This window comes from Pleuronectes platessa, chromosome 17 (assembly GCF_947347685.1).
Source record: "Pleuronectes platessa chromosome 17, fPlePla1.1, whole genome shotgun sequence".
Taxonomy (NCBI): domain Eukaryota; kingdom Metazoa; phylum Chordata; class Actinopteri; order Pleuronectiformes; family Pleuronectidae; genus Pleuronectes; species Pleuronectes platessa.
In genome coordinates this window covers 12,028,702-12,046,723 of record NC_070642.1, presented here as the reverse complement: position 1 = coordinate 12,046,723, position 18,022 = coordinate 12,028,702, and the positions used below count along the sequence as shown (strand labels likewise).

The window sequence follows — 18,022 nt, the reverse complement described above, 5'->3', positions numbered from 1 at the left end:
TGTTTGAACCTTACTGAGCCTGAGAGAGAACGGACCAAGCCCGACATTTAGTTTTTTTTCTGTCCCAACCCAACCAAGGCCGATGTAGTTAATGTAAGCTGCACTGTTTGTGCCTGAGACACATGGTTATTGTTTGGAAAGAGTAAAATAATCAGCCCAACTAACATGAGTGACCCCGACCTTAAGATATTACAAGATTTTTGTCCATACCTGGTTCAGCCTCTGGGGTCCCAACTGGTTCCAGCAGGCTCATAGTTTTTTGTACAATATCTGAAAGAAAACAGCCTAAATATGTAGCCCATTTAAAATTAGACATATATTTAGCCGTAAGAAGGCCTAATTATTTCTTAAAGTAGATTAACTCTGTAGTGTTTAGTAAATGGGACTTGAAGTTTAGTAATTGTGTATTTGCTTCACATGTTTAATACACATTTGGTGTTATAGTGAATATTTAGAGCAGCAGGATGGAGTATGGGGGTTTGACTCAGAGTAAGCTACAGCGGCCATGTTCATAGGGATTAGTGAATATGTCACTCAGTGTGGCTCAGTGTGGCTCAGTGTTTGGACAATAATGGGGAGACATGGCTCAGATGAGGGTTTGCAGAACCATTAAATGGACCAGAGCCATCGTTAAGATTATAAATTAATATCAATCTAATTCCAGAAATCTCTGTCTGTGGTTCTCGCGTCTCAAGAACCGTGCATGTTATTGGCTTCACACTGGGGTTGTGTGTTGTTCAGGCCCAAGTAGAGCGGAGACAAAATCTGGTGCGATTTGGACGAACGGTCAATATTGATAAACATTGAATAAGAAGACAACAGCGCTCTGTAGCTGCTGTGGGAGACAAACAGATGGAGGAGGAGTGGGAGGAGGAGGAGGAGCACAGGGGCTACATACACAAGGGAGTCGGTGGTAATTGGTGAAACATATTAACAAGGTGCAGAAATAGGAAGGGGAAACGTGACAAGAAACGAAAGTAAAACAGGCCAAAGGTGAGTGACTACAAAATAAAACAGGATATAGGTTTGAAAGTTCATTTTAGAGTCCCTAAATTACATTACATTAAGTCCAGCATAACTTGTGTCCAGTTGTTTATAATGAATACATCTTAATATAATTTTTTTTTTTTAATGGAATATAAATCAAAATAGTGGGGCACTAGCTATTTTAATAAGTTGAACATAAACGTCCCAATGTCTCTTATACATCCTCTTTTGGAGAATAGAATAGAACCTTACTTGTGAGTGTGTGTGTGTGTGTGTGTGTGTGTACGTGTTGTGTCCCCCGGCCCTCAGCCCCCTCTGTGCGCCCTACATATAAAGCAGTTCAGTCCTATGTTAACACCAGCTGCTGTCTGTACCTCTAATTATAGCCTGTGCAGCGCAGGCTCCCAGGGCAAGACTGGGGGGTCAGGTTACTCCTTCCCACTGCTCTGTCACATAGACACACACACACACACAAACACACTCTCCTTTAAACTGGGCCTCAAAAACAGGTTGTGGCAGGGCTCAAAAACTCGCAAGGGGCTCAATTAGATATTTTATTTACTTATTTAGCCCCGACTTTGACCTCCGTTTGACAAGGTAGGGCACTGAGGAGGATATATGTTTCCCCGGGAGGAAGGACAGGAAGGAGCGGAAGACGTTTAAAGTTCTCAGGAGTTTGTTCCTTAAGTTGTTGTCAAGGGCACAAAGTGAGTGTCTCTAGATAAAGTGCCGTGGATGTCCCACCAGTCATTTGATATTGAAAAAACCATCATTAAACCAAAAATAAATAAATGAAAGTGCCGGTTGATTCATATTGGAGCTACAGAGGAATTGTCTTGATAATTTGAAGGGGTCAGTAGAGGTGAGGAAAGACTTCCTCCCTCGTCATAACATGATTAATAAGCTCTGTGTTTCTGAGACACGGCGCGGGAGACTTCTCGACCTTTACCTCCTTATTTCATTCTTTCCTCCTTTTTCTTCCTCCTCTCCATCCCTTGATCTTTGCTCCTTTACCCCTCGCGTTCCCTCTCGCCGTTCTCCCTTTACTCCCTCTCTTCTTTTGAGATCGCACCCTCCCTTCCTCCAATTCCTTATCTATCTATTTTGGAACCTCTGAGGGGGCAGGGTGAAGCTCGGTGTGTCGACCCCTTCTCCCTGCTTCTCTCTATCCGTCTCTCTCTCTCTCTCTCTTTCTGTCTCACTCTTTCCAGACACTTTGACTTGAACACAAATTGAAGCCTTTGAGGAACAACTTTGGAAAAACACAGAGAACACAATACAGGCTGAAAGATTGTTCTCGGGATTTTCCTTCCATTTTCTCCTGTGGTGTATTTTTAGACCCTTGTGTGATCCAGCTTAACACAATTGCTGTGCGCTGTTTTTTTTGCTGCCGGATTTGAGTGTTGCCTCCATCATCTGTTCTCACGTTCGACTTGGGCCAAGGAAGGTTTGAGGAAGGAGTTGTGTTTGTTTCTATGGTAACACTGCATTCCCCCGAGCCTTTGAGGGACTGAAGGTTATCACTGAACATCCAGCAAGTCGGAGGTACAGTTAAAAATCCATTTCACTCTGGCTTAACTTAATAATAATGATCTGATTCTGGGTTGCTTAACGCTGGAGGTCAGTGCAAAGCCAAAGCAGTTGTTCTTACTTACTGTCATTTAATACGACTTAAACTGCAACTTGTTTATATTGTGTATTTGATGTTTACTTCGAGTAATTTAAAATTGATAATGTGTTGCTGTTATCTACATTACATACGAGTAAAAGCATGGGCCATTAGGCATTAGTAGGATGTGATTATTTGTCTTCTGTTGTTTTGAAGTGTTAACCCCATATCCGGTACAAAAGTTAAATACACAAACATGAAACCAGGAAATATTATAAATACTGCAGTAATCTCAACATTTTACATAAAATCAGCAAACCATAGCTTGAATGTGCTTTTTTTATGATGTTGCTTAAATTTCAGCACACTCCGAGCACTACATTTATTGAAAAAGCAGCATCTTCTCCCGCCTGGACCAGATGATTCACTCCTCATTCTGCTACGCATCTGTTAAACCACTGACTCGCATCCTTTACGGCCTCTGATCCACTCAAATGAAGCCATATCTATTTGTCCCTTGTGATGTTCAGAAGCCTGAAGAGCCAAACACATCCAGCATTTCACATAGAAGTAGCGATATACTGTAAGAGGTATGAAGTGAATGAAAATATGTGCGGTATAGTTGAGATGATCCCTCTTTTGTCTTTTTACGTCTGACAGTGTCATGGGGTTACTGCTAAAAAATATAGCCGAGAATAATGGTTGAAATGTGAAACACTGCTTTCACTTTGTGAGCTGCAGTTTATACACATGAGAACAGAATGGGTGTCTGACAAATGATATCACGGATCAGATTTTTGGGCTGTGTTTGCAGGAGCACATAAGTTATATCAGTCAAATATATTTGATGGAACAAAAGTGAAAAGTACTTGCAATGCAAAGTGGGCCATATAACAGATTTTATTGTTAAAGGGGGAGATACTCCTAGTTTTAACTACTGGACATTAATGTACTGCAGTTAAATCCAGTCGTTCCCAACCTAAGACAGGTTGTGGAATTATAAATGGAAAGTATTCATCTTAAAGGTTAGTTACTGTCAGATAAATGTACAGTGTCATTGAAAGCTTTACAGAAAATCACGCTTTAGTCTCAAACACATTGAAAAGTCATATTCTGGGTTAGGTTAAATGTAACATTAGGATATATACTGGTGTTAAGGATGTGTATGTGAGTATGTGTGTGTATGTGTGTGAGTGTATTTGTGTGTGTATGTGTGTGTGTGTGTGTGTTTGTTTTGTACCATTTTTCTTGTAGCCGTGACCTATCTTAGCATGTCACAAATGTCACAGCTAAAACATTGGCAAAGGAAACTTGCATTAAAGATATCACACAATGAACATAATTTACATTTGATGAATTTAACTACAAAGGGGAAATTGCTGAATCAAAAAATTACTTTCTTAGCTAAAATTGGATTTTTCTTCTAAAATTGTCTGTGTCCGCCACAGGGTGCTACTTAATAAGGACTAAAATAAGCAAGTGCTCACTCACTGAAGTGCCTGCTATCTTAATGTAAGAACCACAGGGTGAGATCAGTCTTTTACTAAATGTCCTCGGTTGCTCTTTAAGACCGGCTCATAAAAGCCGTGTTGTTTATCAGACGGTTTGTGCACTCCTGACAAAAGGTGCAGGCATCTGATGACTAAGCCTCTTCCATTTGCCCTCAAAGGCCAGTTAATAGCCTGCACCCACATTGTTCCAATTCTATTCATTCCTCTGGTGTGGAGGAGGCAGCAGCAGCGGCCTGTGTCCTTGTGTGTGTGTGTGTGTGTGTGTGTGTGTGTGTGTGTGTGTGTGTGTGTGTGTGTGTGTGTGTGTGTTAAGATCAGCTCAACACTTGAGGGCAACAACAGGTGGACTGGGTCATTTGGGTTTGAAGAGAGGACGCACACACGAGGCGTATAGATTCCTGCAGAGTGTGACTCGCTCTGATTAAACATGGGCTTCTTAAGAGAAGGAAACTGTAATTACCCGGTTTGGGGGAGATTGGAAGGTGCAGCTTTTCCTCTTCTATCTGCAGTGGGATTTTTCCACTGTACTCCAGCCCTCTGTCATTGTAACAGCGTGACTGTTTTACCTGCTGCAGATCAATACACTGGCCTGGCCAGCTGTTGCCAGGGCCTCAGTATAGATCAATGGCTTTTATATATCGCACACACACACACACACGCTCTGAGGCAATGCTTGGCTCCGATTCTGAAATGACACACACACACACTTACACACACAAACACATACACACAAACGCCGGTTGTTGTTGTTTCTCATCAGATCAATGATTAGCTTTCTAGAATCAGACGCGCACACACGCACAACTGCACCATCAGGTGTGTGTACGGACAGAATTATGTTAAATTGATTTTGTAGTTTGTTATGAACGCAGCAACACAAAGGTCAGCGTGAGAGCAGCTCCTGGATCCAAACACATCAATTCCTCCCATTATACACACATCCTGGGTCCTAGGTATACAGATACAGATGGATAGATGGATAGATACACATTCATTCTTCCATTTGTATATACAGCATGGGTCCCATGTACACAAATACTGGAGAGAGAGAGAGAGAGAGAGAGAGAGAGAGAGAGAGAGAGAGAGAGAGAGAGAGAGAGAGAGAGAGAGAGAGAGAGAGAGAGAGAGAGAGAGAGAGAGAGAGAGAGACAGCAATATGTTGTAACAGGTTAATCCATCTCAGCCTCAGTATGACCTAAACATTAATCGAGTTGTATAATTTTGTCATATTCCTCACACACGATGAGTTTCAGGTTATATCAACAAGTTGTCTTATTATCACACAAAAACAAAACATACAAGCCTTTCGCATTATGACGTGATACTGTTCTGGTCTGATGTGTATTTTCTCTGCTGTGGAAACAATATGCTTCAGTGCCACAGTGCTCTTGCTGCAGAAATTGAATTAAATTACTTGTTGCTACATTCCCAGTTTAATAGTCTCTACCGTTGAATGCATCTTCTTGAGTGCACAGGCTGCACTATTAGAGTATAATGCGACCAATTTGCAGAAGCAGGAGCATATGGTGTAGAAGACTGTGGCCTGCATCGTACGTTGAGGTATAATGAGGATCATTGTCCAAACCACAAACCTAATTTTCTCCACCAGTCTGTGATAATGAATGGTGTGTAACAGCAGCTGGACCAGCACACCTCTCGTGGACCTGCGTCCCTCAGGGCCTCATTAATAATCCTAAGAAGGACATATCTCTTCCAAATGAATCATTCCTGTTTTAATTCAAAACGCCACACCGGAGTAACTATTACTTTACATTTGCCGCGTGCGAGGCAGGCGGAGAATCGGAAGGAAAATAATGAATCATCTCAGGCGTTCAGCGCAGCACGCCGCGTAATGAACAGGAACAAGCGATCCCGGGCACGTAATCATATTACGGCGCACGGCCCCACCGCCACGCGATGATGAAAACTTTCCTTGGAGAAGTCGTTTGTCTTATGGAGCACATTTTTCAAAGTGAGGTGGAATTTAATCTCGCCATCACCTCGGGTAATCCTCGCTCTCTCCCACGCCTTCTCATCTCTCTTCCTCGTATCCCTCATTCTCCTCCTGGAACAAAACAAATTCTTGAATGACTCACCGACTTCCTCATAAATAAACTGGCGTCCTGAGCACAAACGACGTACCTGTTGGTCATAATGTATGTGTTACTCAAAATACCAACAGCACCATGACGTATAACCACAACATAGACTGGAAATAAAGATGGACGACATGGCTCCCCTCCCACCCACAATCAAGAAATGAAGCCAAAATAACCTTCTGATACACGGGTCAGTGTGATCCACAAACATGGATTCATCACCTACACTACTACTAGTCAGCCACTAGTTGGCGATCAAGACACTTTGGCTTCACTTTTTGAGAGCAGTCATGTAACCCAACCATGTGTGGCGAGAAGTGTTCGTTACTGTCAGGAACTGTTTTACAACTCAGAACAAACTATTTATTTGTATTCACAATTTCAGATAAAAAGGAAAGTAGGTGCAATTGTTTATAAATATCATCTATAAATTGTGAGGTCAGAAATTCGACGGACCTGTTTCACTAACAAAAATATTAATAATACAAATACAACAATAGTACAAACTGTGATGTAATCTGTCATTTCTTGTCATCAGGGACATGATGGTGATGTCATTGAAGTTAAGAAATAACTGTTGGAATGTTGGGCTGCAAATGAAAACAGGAAAATGAAACGAGCAAACATATTGCTGATTTGCTCAAAATAAATATTTGTTGACCTACCAGATATGTTATTTAACAAAGTTTCCTCAATGTGTTGGGAAAAAAAGCATAATTTTGGCAGCAATATGTTTCCTTCAAATCATATTTGCTTTTGCAGATTAGTGCTGTATAAACATGATTTCTGGGAGTCGGTTGCTGGAGGAGCTTTAGATGATGACGTCAGGTTACTCTCGGCTCAGGCTTGAAGATGATCGATAGAGTCAAACTTGAAATCTGATTTTAATAATCAGCACAAGATGTTTCAAATGACCCAAACTTGCTGAATCAGTGTTTAGATGTTTGTGACTGTTCTGTCCCAGTTTTGCTTTTTATTTTGTTTAAGATTGGAAGCGATTTCCACTGAACCTTCGACTCTTTCCTTAAACTTTTTGTCTCTCTTCCTTGTTCTACTTCCTCTCTCCAGCCGTCCTTCTCCCAGCTCTGCACCAATGAGCAGTCAGTCCAACGGCGGGGTGGTGGCCCCTTCAGCTCGCACCAATCAGAGGACGTTTTTGGATGAGGTCATTTTAACCTTTAGCTCGCCGATGGCTTGGCTGCTGGTCGTGGCTCTGGTCATCACGTGGTCGGCTGTAGCCATCGTTCTGTTTGATCTGCTTGATTTTAAGACTCTAGCAGGTAATTCCATTTCATATTTTCTGATATTTTGCATATTTATAGTCATTTTCACCATTTTGCAATTATTACAATTCCAAAACATGTGATAATAATATGCCGGTTTTCTTTTACATTTGTTTTTTGACCTAATTACACTTTCCTTCCATGCATTTACCCATTTTTCACACTTCATTCACACGTCCATATTTCACCCTTCAACGGCCCTTCAGACATTTTTGAAGCAGACTTCAAAAGTGGACGCGCTCTTTCGTCATTTTCAACAACGTCCACGTGTCAAACGACGAGACAGACACCATGTCAACACGTGTCAATAACATCACGTCTCGCCATCCGTGCGTCCGGAACACGGCTTTGTGTTTAAGGCAACACGTGGTGCGTTTCCAGTCGCTTGACAGACACGTGTATTGAAAATGACACAGCGGTTTTAAGGAGAGCGTTTTCCCACACCCACCCCGGGCTCTAACGTTTGACAGTTTATGTACCGGCGTAGTGATACGGCTGAGTACATGCTGAGGTCTAACACACTCTTCATTCTCACTCAAATCTCTGACTCACACACTGACAGAAAGGATGGAAAGGACACTTTCCTGGTTTTAAAAATGCTAATAACACACTCAGGAGGTAATTAGTCACTTTGATTAAAACATTAAGTGGTTTAGTTTAAAATTAAATAATGTCTCTAAACAAATTGCTGCTGCTGCTCAAAAGACGTTGAGAGTGTTTCTGTGTTTTGTCACATGGGTTAAATCCCTCTATCTCAATACTTTGTTTGAACAAATGTCAGTTTCTGTGATCACGCTTTAATTACGTTGTTGTCACGAGATAAGCGGGAATGAATTTCGCTGAGATCGCAGCCAGGTTACTGATTGATTCCATCGAATGCAGCAGCGGAGATATCACCTTCAAACGTTTGCAGATCTGTTTACAACCGCCCGCTCTGTGGCGCCATGATCAGGCGCCGCAAACCCATTAAGTTGAATCTTGAGATAATGAGACGCGTCTGATTGATGCATAATAGGACGAAGAATAAAGAGCAACGGCAGCTCTGGCAGATTCCTTCATGCTGTACTAGAGAATATTGTTTTACTTCTGAAAACATAGCTTCTTTGTTGATCTCCCAAGAAAAAGGTAGCTTTCCCTTATGTGACTCCAGTGCAGCGTTTAAGTTATTTAATTACACAGACTAGTGAACTACAATGGGATTATTATTATTATGTTACCCAATAACTGTTGGGTTACTACAGTAGGAAATTAAAGGATCTAAAGTCACATTTTCCAGCTTACTTTGAGAAATCTCCCCCCATGCATGTAAGGTTATTGGTTTCACAGCTGCAGTACAATACAATTCAGAATCAATATAATAAAGTACTGTTTGTAAAAATCTGCACTTTAGAGGGCATTTTTTTTTAAATTTAATTTGGGAGACCAAAAAAGTTTGTTATACCAAACATCCCCATTAGTGTGAACAGGGCGTTAGTCAGTGTTTTGGTCAGATTTAGTCAGAAGGTCATAGAAATGGTTAAAAAGTACAATTTGTCAAGGAGCACAGAGTAAATATAATTAAAAGATATACTATTGCAGTTCAAATTTAGCTTTTCTTTCGAGGACAATACTATAGCTTTCCTGTATTTTGTAATAAATCCAATTGCTCTTACCAGAAGACTTCTGGAATCCCAACCTTTTCTTTAAATACTTTATATCTGAGCAATAAATAAAGCAAAATACATCTGAAGTGATCTATAAAGATCAGATACACAAATCAAACTGCCTCCGATCTGCCAACCACACAACAAAAAATCCATCACTTCAGATTGTGTCATGAAGCTGAGGCGTATTTCAGTGCCCAGTAAATTTACTGTAACACTAACCTTTCTGTCACTTCCTCTCACATCAGTTCTTCATCACTCCCACACCTACCACACATCACCGTGAATTCGGACCATCCTGTAGAGCAGAGGATGGTCCTGCCTCACACATCTGACACGCCCATCTTAAACGCCTCTCCTCATTTTCCTCCTTTCTTCATCCCCCGACCCTCACCCCTCCACCTTCTCCTCCATCCTCATGCTGACAATCACCTGCCATCCCATCCAAAGAGTACACATCATACTGTGACGACCCCGTGTGTTTATCTCCTGGTAAAAGAAACAACAACAAAACACCCTACTAACTGCCCGGCTCGCTTGCATTACAACGATGCCTGTGACTGAGCAGTGGAAATCAGGGTGACGTGGCCCAGTGTGGGGCATGGTTTCAAATTGGGAAGCTCTGTGTTTGACCTTTTCAAGCGTAAATCAACTCTAAATCAGTCTCCATTGCATGAAACATTCCACCAGCATGTTTACAGCGAGGTCAAAAGCTTGACATCTAATCTGACCCCTCACACCACTTATTTGGGTGGAGCCGCGGTGCTTGAAAGTTAGACATAGAGCAGCGTAGTTACAGTTTGTTTGCCTAAGTGTGGACAGTTTTAAACATTTTATGGTTCAGAAAGAAAACCATCCACAGCGAAGTTTGTATTTCAGTGTGAATAGTGAATAATTTAACAAAGCAAACACTCTATGAAAGCTTCCGCCCTTTTAGACCAGCTGTGTCCTAATTCTGGAACCGCCTTCTTCGTGACCTTTGTTTGCCGCATAAACCACCAAGGTCAAACCAAAATTAGATGTTTTGGTCCATGAACGATTTCAGTCATTTTTGCCTCTACAGCTTGTCCTGCTCTTACTGCTCTTGCCTAGGAACCGACATGACGAGAAAGCTTTAGTCTACCGTTAGCTGTTCGGTTGAGTTGAAGCCTAATTCTTACATTTAAAAGTGAAAGTATCTGACGTTTTGATCACGTCACTTGCCTCTGCCATTATCTCTTTGAGAAACTAGGATCCACCTGTTGGAATCTTCATTGCTCAGCGATGAAAAGATGCATGTAGCAGCCTACTTTGAAGGAGCCTTTGATATTGGACAGCTTAGTTGCACCGCTGTGACGCAATCGGTCTTCAACTGCAGCCTCGGAAGGAGACGACTCCTGATTTGAGACACAGCTAATGTAAAGGGCAACACTGTCAAGACTTGATATTGGTCATCAACCCAAATTCACGGGTTCAAGCTGTGCCTCGAGGGATTCAGTTGCAAAGACTGAAATGTTTTGCTCTGGTTATTCCTGAAAGAAGACCTTTGGGCATAGAAAGAATACTCTTGACCTTGGAGTGATTAGCTTAATAGTTGCACCAGCCAAAGTGATTCAGAGTTGATTTGCCTTTATTATTGTTCCTTTACCGTTTTCTTGTTCTGGTGTCAGATGCAAACAGGCTGTTTATCAAGCTTTGATCTACAGATAGTTGACAAATTAATGAAAAAACATTAAGCAGATATTATAGATGCACAGTATTTTCCCTCATTTCGTTTTTACATGATAAGTGGAGAGCGCTGTACAGCCCATCGCTCCACAGCATCCCTGAGGTGTACAAATGGGTTAATTGAGATCTGGTGACTGGGAAAGCTTTGCATATTATTCATATCAATTTAATGAAATGGAAAAACACGCTCAGTGACCATTTGTGCCCTGTATGGAATAAATCTGCATTAGCTATATTTCACTCTTATATGGGTTTTCATTTAAATTTGTCAACAGTCTGTATATTCTCATTCTCATTCTTAAAATGCTTGATACCTCAACATGTGTTCTGTATTACGGGTGTGGAAATGCATGTGTGTGTGAAAGCATGTCTGTTTTACTCATGTTGTGGGGACCTACACTTTTTGGGGACTTGTGTTTATGGGGACAAGATATAAGTCCCACTAGGGCAAATCATCAAATGTTTTAGTAAAGTGTAGCCCTACTGTCCAGTTACTGCTGTGTCACATTATTACAGTAAATCTGCTGATATGAAAGGTTATTTATTTTACATTAATTAATGTGAGAAATCTTGATTTATTACATTATGTTCACTGACAGTCACAAATATGTTGAAACTTAGAGATAAAATGGAATACTTATTTTTGGATGAGATTGCTTCATATCAGCCACATATCATGCAGAGCGATCAATAAAAGTGACAAGTCCTTCCTCTAAGTCCTGGAACCATTTCTTCCCCGGAGGCTGGGAATCGTTATGACCTGAGGTGTGGATGCACATAAAAGAGCAAATGGCCCCTGTACATTGTCGTTATCTTCCGTTTCCTGAGGCAAATATTTGCAAGTTGACAATGACAAAATGCTGCGCTGCATTTTTAATCAAAGGCTTTTCTCCCGCCATGACATTTCAATAAAGGCCAGTCTGTGTAAAGGAAACAGCCAGGAGACATTTCTGGACAATTAAGAAGAAATACAATTCCTGCTGTTGTGAAAAAGCACAGATAGAGTGTGTGTTTGTGTGCGTGTGTGTGTGTTTGTGGAGAGAAGGATACAGTTAAAGAAATATGGAGACATAATGTTTGGAAAAATTCAGTAAATCAGAAGTGGAGTTTTCAGAGAAAGAAAAGAGGTGGTTGAGAGACGGAGAGAACAAGTTTAATCTGTCACCTCATCAAAGCCTTGTTCTCTCTTCCTCTGTCAGAGACCCAGAGGTGAAAATTACTCCGACTTAGAGAGTTGGAAAAGTTACAGAAAACAATCAGGATTGTTTTCTAGCTCAGACGTTAAACTGAATATTACCACATGCCCACAATATTATTCTCCTATGAGCTGCATTAGTTTAGGTAGAAAAAGGGAAGGGAGGAAACTGAGGAAGGAAAGAAGTGAGCAAGGAAGTAAGGAACGAACGAAAAACAGACATAAGGGAAGGAGGAAGGAGAGGGTGAAGGAAAGGGTGATAGGGTGCAAGTTGGGAAGCACATAAGGAAAGAAGAAAAGGGAGAAGGAGCAACAGGAAGAAAAAAGAGAGAAATACAGGAAGGAGGAAGGAAGGAGGAAGGAAAGAGAGCATGAAAGGAATTAAGTGAGTAAGAAATGAGGGAGGAAATTAGAAGAGAAAGACAGAAAAAAAAACAGCAGTAAGGAAAGGAGGGATACAAGAAGAAAGGAAAGGAAGTGACTAATGAGTAAGGAGGGAAATAAGAAAAAAGAAAGCCGAAAAAAAAAGAGAGAAATACAAGAAGGAGGAAGGAAAGAAAAGTGGATAGGGAAGAAGGAGCGGAGGGTGCATGTAAAGAAGTCACGAAAGAGGGAAGAAAGACATAAAGAGCGAAAGCAGTGTATAATTTAGCTTCTCTAATCCTCTGCTCAGATGTTTTTCCTCCAGCTCTTATTTCTGAAGGTTCTTCAGAGTCCATTTGGTCTTTTTTTCTTTTCTTATCTGAGCTCCTCAATTTGTATCTCTCATCTCTTTTCTTTGCGTCGTACGGTTTTGATGGGGCTGCTTAACTACGCCAAACCAAAAAAGAAACAACGGCAGAGAGGTAGGGGGGTGGGCGTAAAGACATGAGAGGAAGAAACATGAAGAGAAGACATGGGACGGGAACATGAAAGTCAGACGATGGGAGAAAATAGATGTGAAGAGATAAGAGAGATGAAAAGGGACACGGGATGAATTAGAGATAGAAGCATAGAGAGACGGCGGGTGGCGGAGTCGGGGGCTTGAGGGGCAGGGGTGCGTTCTATTCCTGGTGTCTGTGAGGCTGAAGACGGCAGTGCCAATCACAGAAATGTCAGTGCATTAATCAGCTGTTTATGAGGCTCCATTATGACTCCTGCACACTGGGCAACAAACAGGCAGAGGATGCTGGGAAATGAAAGGGATCCGCAGAGACGACCAAAACAATACATTTAGCACTTCAGAGCCCAGAGTGAACACAATGCTCACGGAGGAACAATGAATGTGCTAATTCACGCGCTCCTCGGAGAGACAGATGCAAAACGCCATCGCTGCATCGGCGGCTATATGATCACAGTTTGTTTTAACACCATGAGCCGGGACTTGACTCTGACAACAGGCGAGATTTTCAAGGCCCGAGCAGCTTTTGTCAAAGTTTAACTTTTGAATTGTAAATATTTGGGCAGTGCAGCAAGTCATATATAACAGATACAAATATAATATGTAAGAATTCTTCATTAAAATGTCTGTCAATGATTCAACCTATGTTATATATGTTGTTGACTTGTGTATTTACATTATCCAAAATGTTTCCAACAATGTTCAAACCCGGAGTAAACCACGATTTCATTCAAGGTAACTTGTTTCTTTATTTCTACATTTCTTTATTTTTCAAGTCATTGTTCATTCATTCATTTCTACATTTCTACATTAATTTAATTATGTTTTGAATTCTGTAATTCTGCAGTAATTAGCTTTAATTAATTGTTCTAGGGGCCTCAAAACATATCTAAGTGTGATGATTTCTCAGTTGTTGAGTTATTCATGAAATCATTAATTAGGAGAATTGAGTGTAATTTTCTAAATTTAGCCATCAAGTCTGCAGGGGTAAATAGTCTGATCACACGTTTCTCAATGTCTAACAAGCCCATAAGAAAATAAAGTAACTTGTTTATTTGAGACACCGGTGTTAGAAGGGATCTAGTGTATGTAGAGATCTGAATGAGATGAGGATATGAAGACTGGAGGTAATTGGGGAGAAGGAGATTTGAAGTTTTAAGCGAACGCCATTATTCGCAGATTGAGGTTATGGTCAAATCTGATTGGACGCTGAACGTATGACGTTCGAGGCGAGCTGCTTGTGTTGTGCTCATTCAGCATGTCGTCGTCTGCATGAGTCCAAACACCTTCTGCATGTTTTGTGTGATATAGTTTCTTCTTTTGAGCATGCTCATTGCATTATAAACTGCTCATTGTTTTTCTGTTTGAACTTTTTATCTCAATGTACTTTCTCTTCTTCTTCCTTTTTTTCTTTTCCTCTCTTCATCCTGTGACCTGCAGAAACGATGCCTCTGTTAATGCTCGTGTTTCTCCTCCCATCAGGTCTCCCTCCTCCTTCTGCCATCGCTAAGAGAGGTTTGAAAGCCAGAGGCAAGCCCAACTACTTAATCCTTTTATATTCACTCACTTTAAATAATAATAATAATAATTAACTTTGCAGATAAGAAAACTTATGGTTAAAATATCTTTAGTCTAAATACTCATTTATGTACTATACCACTTTTTTCTTTTTCTTTCTTCTATATTCTATTCATTTATTTTTTTATTCTATTCTGTTCAGGTGGTGTTCGTCCACTCAGATCCACCCCCGCTCAGGAACGCACCGATTGGTTGGAGTTGATATGGACGTTTGCGGCCAGTCTGGTCGCTCCTGATGAGGAGGAGGAAGGTATTCACCAGCTAACTGAAACCCTCACATGTAAGAAGACATCACCTCACACCATTAAACCATTCAACAAGGCAAATGATTAATACTAAATATCTTGAATAAGATGTTCTAACTCATGGATGGATTCCTGAGCGGGCCTATCAGGGGTCAGGGGACGAAGGTGTTGAGAGTTCTTCTGTTTAGACATGAAAAATGACCACGAAGCTACAAGATCCTTTATAGTCACTTTAGGTTTGGCAAATCGCAGCCGAAGCTTATCTGAGTTTGAGTAAAAATCACAAGTAAAAAAAACAGTTCAACAGACAGTTCAGGCAATAGTAAAAATTGTATTCCTTTCAAATCTCAATGTCTTTCAATGTTGACATTATCTACATGTACGACACCTTTTTATCATCCTTTGATATTTGTATTCTCCCAGTTTCATGTTAGATATGTTATCAATGTGCCCACTTTTTAGATTTTTCAGGGATTTTTGTGCTGTATTGTCACAAGTGCTCATTCTGACATTTTCCAATGGGCCGGCAAGAAAAGTTCCAGAAAATATAAGCAACTAAGCAAATAAGCAACTTCGGGAAAATGTCTGGATTTCACTGCAAGTCTCAAAGCAGCTTCAGGCAATTAAAAAAGTTCTGGTCAGGGTCCTGCTGTTTCTTAATCCGTCCATGTTTATCTGACCAAACATCTTGTTCAGGACCTTTACATGCAACAAACCCTAAGAGACACATTTTCTAATATACTGAACAAATAATCAGCATGTTAATGTATGTATGTATATAAAGAAAACTATACATCTTTTCTCAAACTCCTCCCATATGCTATAACCAAATGTTTCTATAGCAGATTCTCGTCATGATAACGCAGGCTGTGCAGATAACAGTAACGCTGGAGCTGTCAGAATTGAATCACTCACTGACTAGCTCAGTTAGAATGAGTACTTTGCCCTTTTAACCCGTAGAATTTTAAGAATACTGTAGTTAGAAAATAAGCTTTTAACATGAGCTTCTTTATTCAATAATCATAAGCAGAAGTCCATAAAAGGTGTTGTAGATTAACTGCAACAAAAACATGACCTCGGGCCCTTATGCGATTCACAACACTAGCTCTCATTCAGACTGACAGTGAGTCGCAGAATGATACTTACTGCAAGGGACAGAGAAGTAGTTAATTCCCAGTGAAAAGGTTCAGGGCCAAAACAAACAAAGAAATGAGAGAATCATCCCCAAACACAGGCAGCCTGATATTTATCACTTGTGTGGTTCAGTAATATCAGCAAAGAAAAATGTCTCTTGTGGTTTTCTCTATGTAAAGATCGTGTATTTTCTCTGCGAGACATTTACAATCAGTAGTTTGCATGTGTATCATTCTTCCTCCACTCACATTAATACCTGCGGCAACAGTGATTGATGAACTACAGGGACTGATGAATGTTTCCTTTTCTCAGCTTTCCACTCTGAGGAGCTCTAAAAGAGAGGAGTGCCAAGACAGGGCAGAGACAGACGAGTTTGGAGCGAGGACGAGACGGCGAAAAGGGGACGAGTGTGTCCGACCCAGATGGAAGACAGAAAGTTGAGAGCTGGAGAGGAGGATCAGGATGTAAAATATTTCACAGCAATAATTCTTTCTCTCTTTCTGCCTTTAACTGGATGATTTGATTAATTAAAAACTGCCAATTTAATTTAACCTCCTGGCTTCGGTTTCTTCTCCGACTGATGGAAATCTTGTGAGCTGTTAGCAGAAGATTTCAAGTGGAATCTCAGATGCCTCAAGTGGAAACATTTACTGATGCTTGAGATGTAAGATGAAAGTTTTTAAATCCAAGATATTTTACTAAGTAAAAGTCCATATTAGATTATTCCTCATTGAATTACATCACCAGCCTGTGAGGAGATTCTCTGAAACTCATAGTTTATTTAAGATGTCACAGTGGTCCAGTGGTTAGCACCATAATGTCACAGCTAGAAGGTTCTGGGTTGGAATGCCTAAAAATCTAGGGTCCAAGTTGTGTGAAACATTCCTGGTTTTTGTGGGAGTGACGTATGGGAGAGAACCAGCGTGTGGCAGTTTATAGATCCACCCACCTTCCCTTTGACACAGGGACCCAATCACAGTCTCAGCTGGAGGGAAATATGCTAATGAAACACTCCACAGACCGAACCCGTCCGAGCCCAGAGAAAATAAACTGAGCCCGACCTGAACCCGACACATATTCAGTTTTGTGTGTCCTAACCTGACCCTGACCAAATGTTTTCCCCAATTACTGGCACATTTAGCAAAACAAATCAAGTGGACTGCCCAGCCAACGTAACTGAACCCAGCCAGAACCTATATATATATTCGCATATTTATATATAGATATATATATATCTATATATAACCTATAGATTTTATGTATCTGATGTTAAGGCCTATAAATAAGACATACATGTATACGATACTATCTTAAGGACTAGAGAAAGAAAACAACCTTCACAGGGACGTCATTTCAGTCTTTCTCTCGTTCATGAGTTTACTTTCATCATTCCTCCACAATGACCAATGTCTAATCTCATGTCGACGTGAAGCAGGTTATGAGCCGACAGCAACAACCTGGCGGGCAGGAAGATGAACAGTGAGGCAGCAGACATGGAGCAGATAAGGACCAACCTCCCTGTAGTGGGACCCCTCCTGTATCAGACTGGGTGACTCCAACAGGGAGCTGGAACGTAAGAAGTAGATGATGGTGGGTGACAGAGAGAAAACAGTATAGCACAATTTCATATCGAGATAAGAAGCAATGTAATACTTGTAGCAGCCGATTGTCAAACAGATAAACGTGTCAAATCAAACTTCGAATTATACTAATCAAAGGGCCACTGTTGCACCATGGGTTGTGGTGTACGCGGATGGGAAAAACATAGTGTCCAAACAGATGTCCAGTTTCTGCGAAAAGCGTGGTTTATTTAACCAAACAGCGAGCAAACAAAGAACAAAGAAAATTCCTGTGCCTCTCCCGCTCCGGTAAAAAACCATTTGCCCACCCAGGTGCATGCTGGTCCCTTACCGACAGCCTACCTATATAACTTCAGGTGCCCCCCTACCGTGCCCAAATGAAACAAAACACAAATAATAAACAAGAAACACCTAAAGTAAACAAATAATAAACTAGAATACTAATAGAAATCTAATCATAATGAAATCAAGCAAATTGACTGAGAATAACCAAAAAACTAAATACTCACTAAACAAAATAATAAACTAAACAGCACTAAGTACTACAACTAAATAAATAGCTCCAACATTC

At 40.8% G+C, this 18,022-nt stretch overlaps 1 protein-coding gene across 4 annotated transcripts; it reads left to right on the top strand.

Moving 5' to 3' along the window:
* The first annotated feature begins 1,920 nt into the window (after window positions 1-1,920).
* LOC128460681 (triadin) lies at window positions 1,921-16,422 on the top strand. Of its 4 annotated transcripts, none has more exons than XM_053445933.1 (6): window positions 1,921-2,532; window positions 7,275-7,486; window positions 9,583-9,624; window positions 14,397-14,444; window positions 14,635-14,742; window positions 16,184-16,422. In XM_053445933.1, the coding sequence occupies exons 2-6, from the start codon at window positions 7,300-7,302 to the stop codon at window positions 16,204-16,206; spliced, it is 408 nt and encodes a 135-aa protein (XP_053301908.1). In that variant the 5' UTR covers window positions 1,921-2,532; window positions 7,275-7,299; the 3' UTR covers window positions 16,207-16,422. The 4 variants fall into 4 exon arrangements, with proteins under 4 accessions (XP_053301908.1, XP_053301906.1, XP_053301907.1 ...); XM_053445931.1 differs by having other exon boundaries at window positions 1,923-2,532; window positions 14,635-14,772; XM_053445932.1 differs by lacking the exon at window positions 9,583-9,624 and adding an exon at window positions 13,629-13,649 and having other exon boundaries at window positions 1,924-2,532; window positions 14,635-14,772.
* Window positions 16,423-18,022: the final 1,600 nt, after the last annotated feature.

Excerpts from the sequence above, each read along its gene's own strand:
- LOC128460681 (XM_053445931.1), top strand. The coding sequence starts at position 7,300 with ATGAGCAGTCAGTCCAACGGCGGGGTGGTGGCCCCTTCAGCTCGCACC. Across the intron at positions 7,487-9,582 it reads TGATTTTAAGACTCTAGCAG|AGTACACATCATACTGTGAC; the intron begins GTAATTCCATTT and ends TCCCATCCAAAG. Across the intron at positions 14,445-14,634 it reads GAGAGGTTTGAAAGCCAGAG|GTGGTGTTCGTCCACTCAGA; the intron begins GCAAGCCCAACT and ends TATTCTGTTCAG.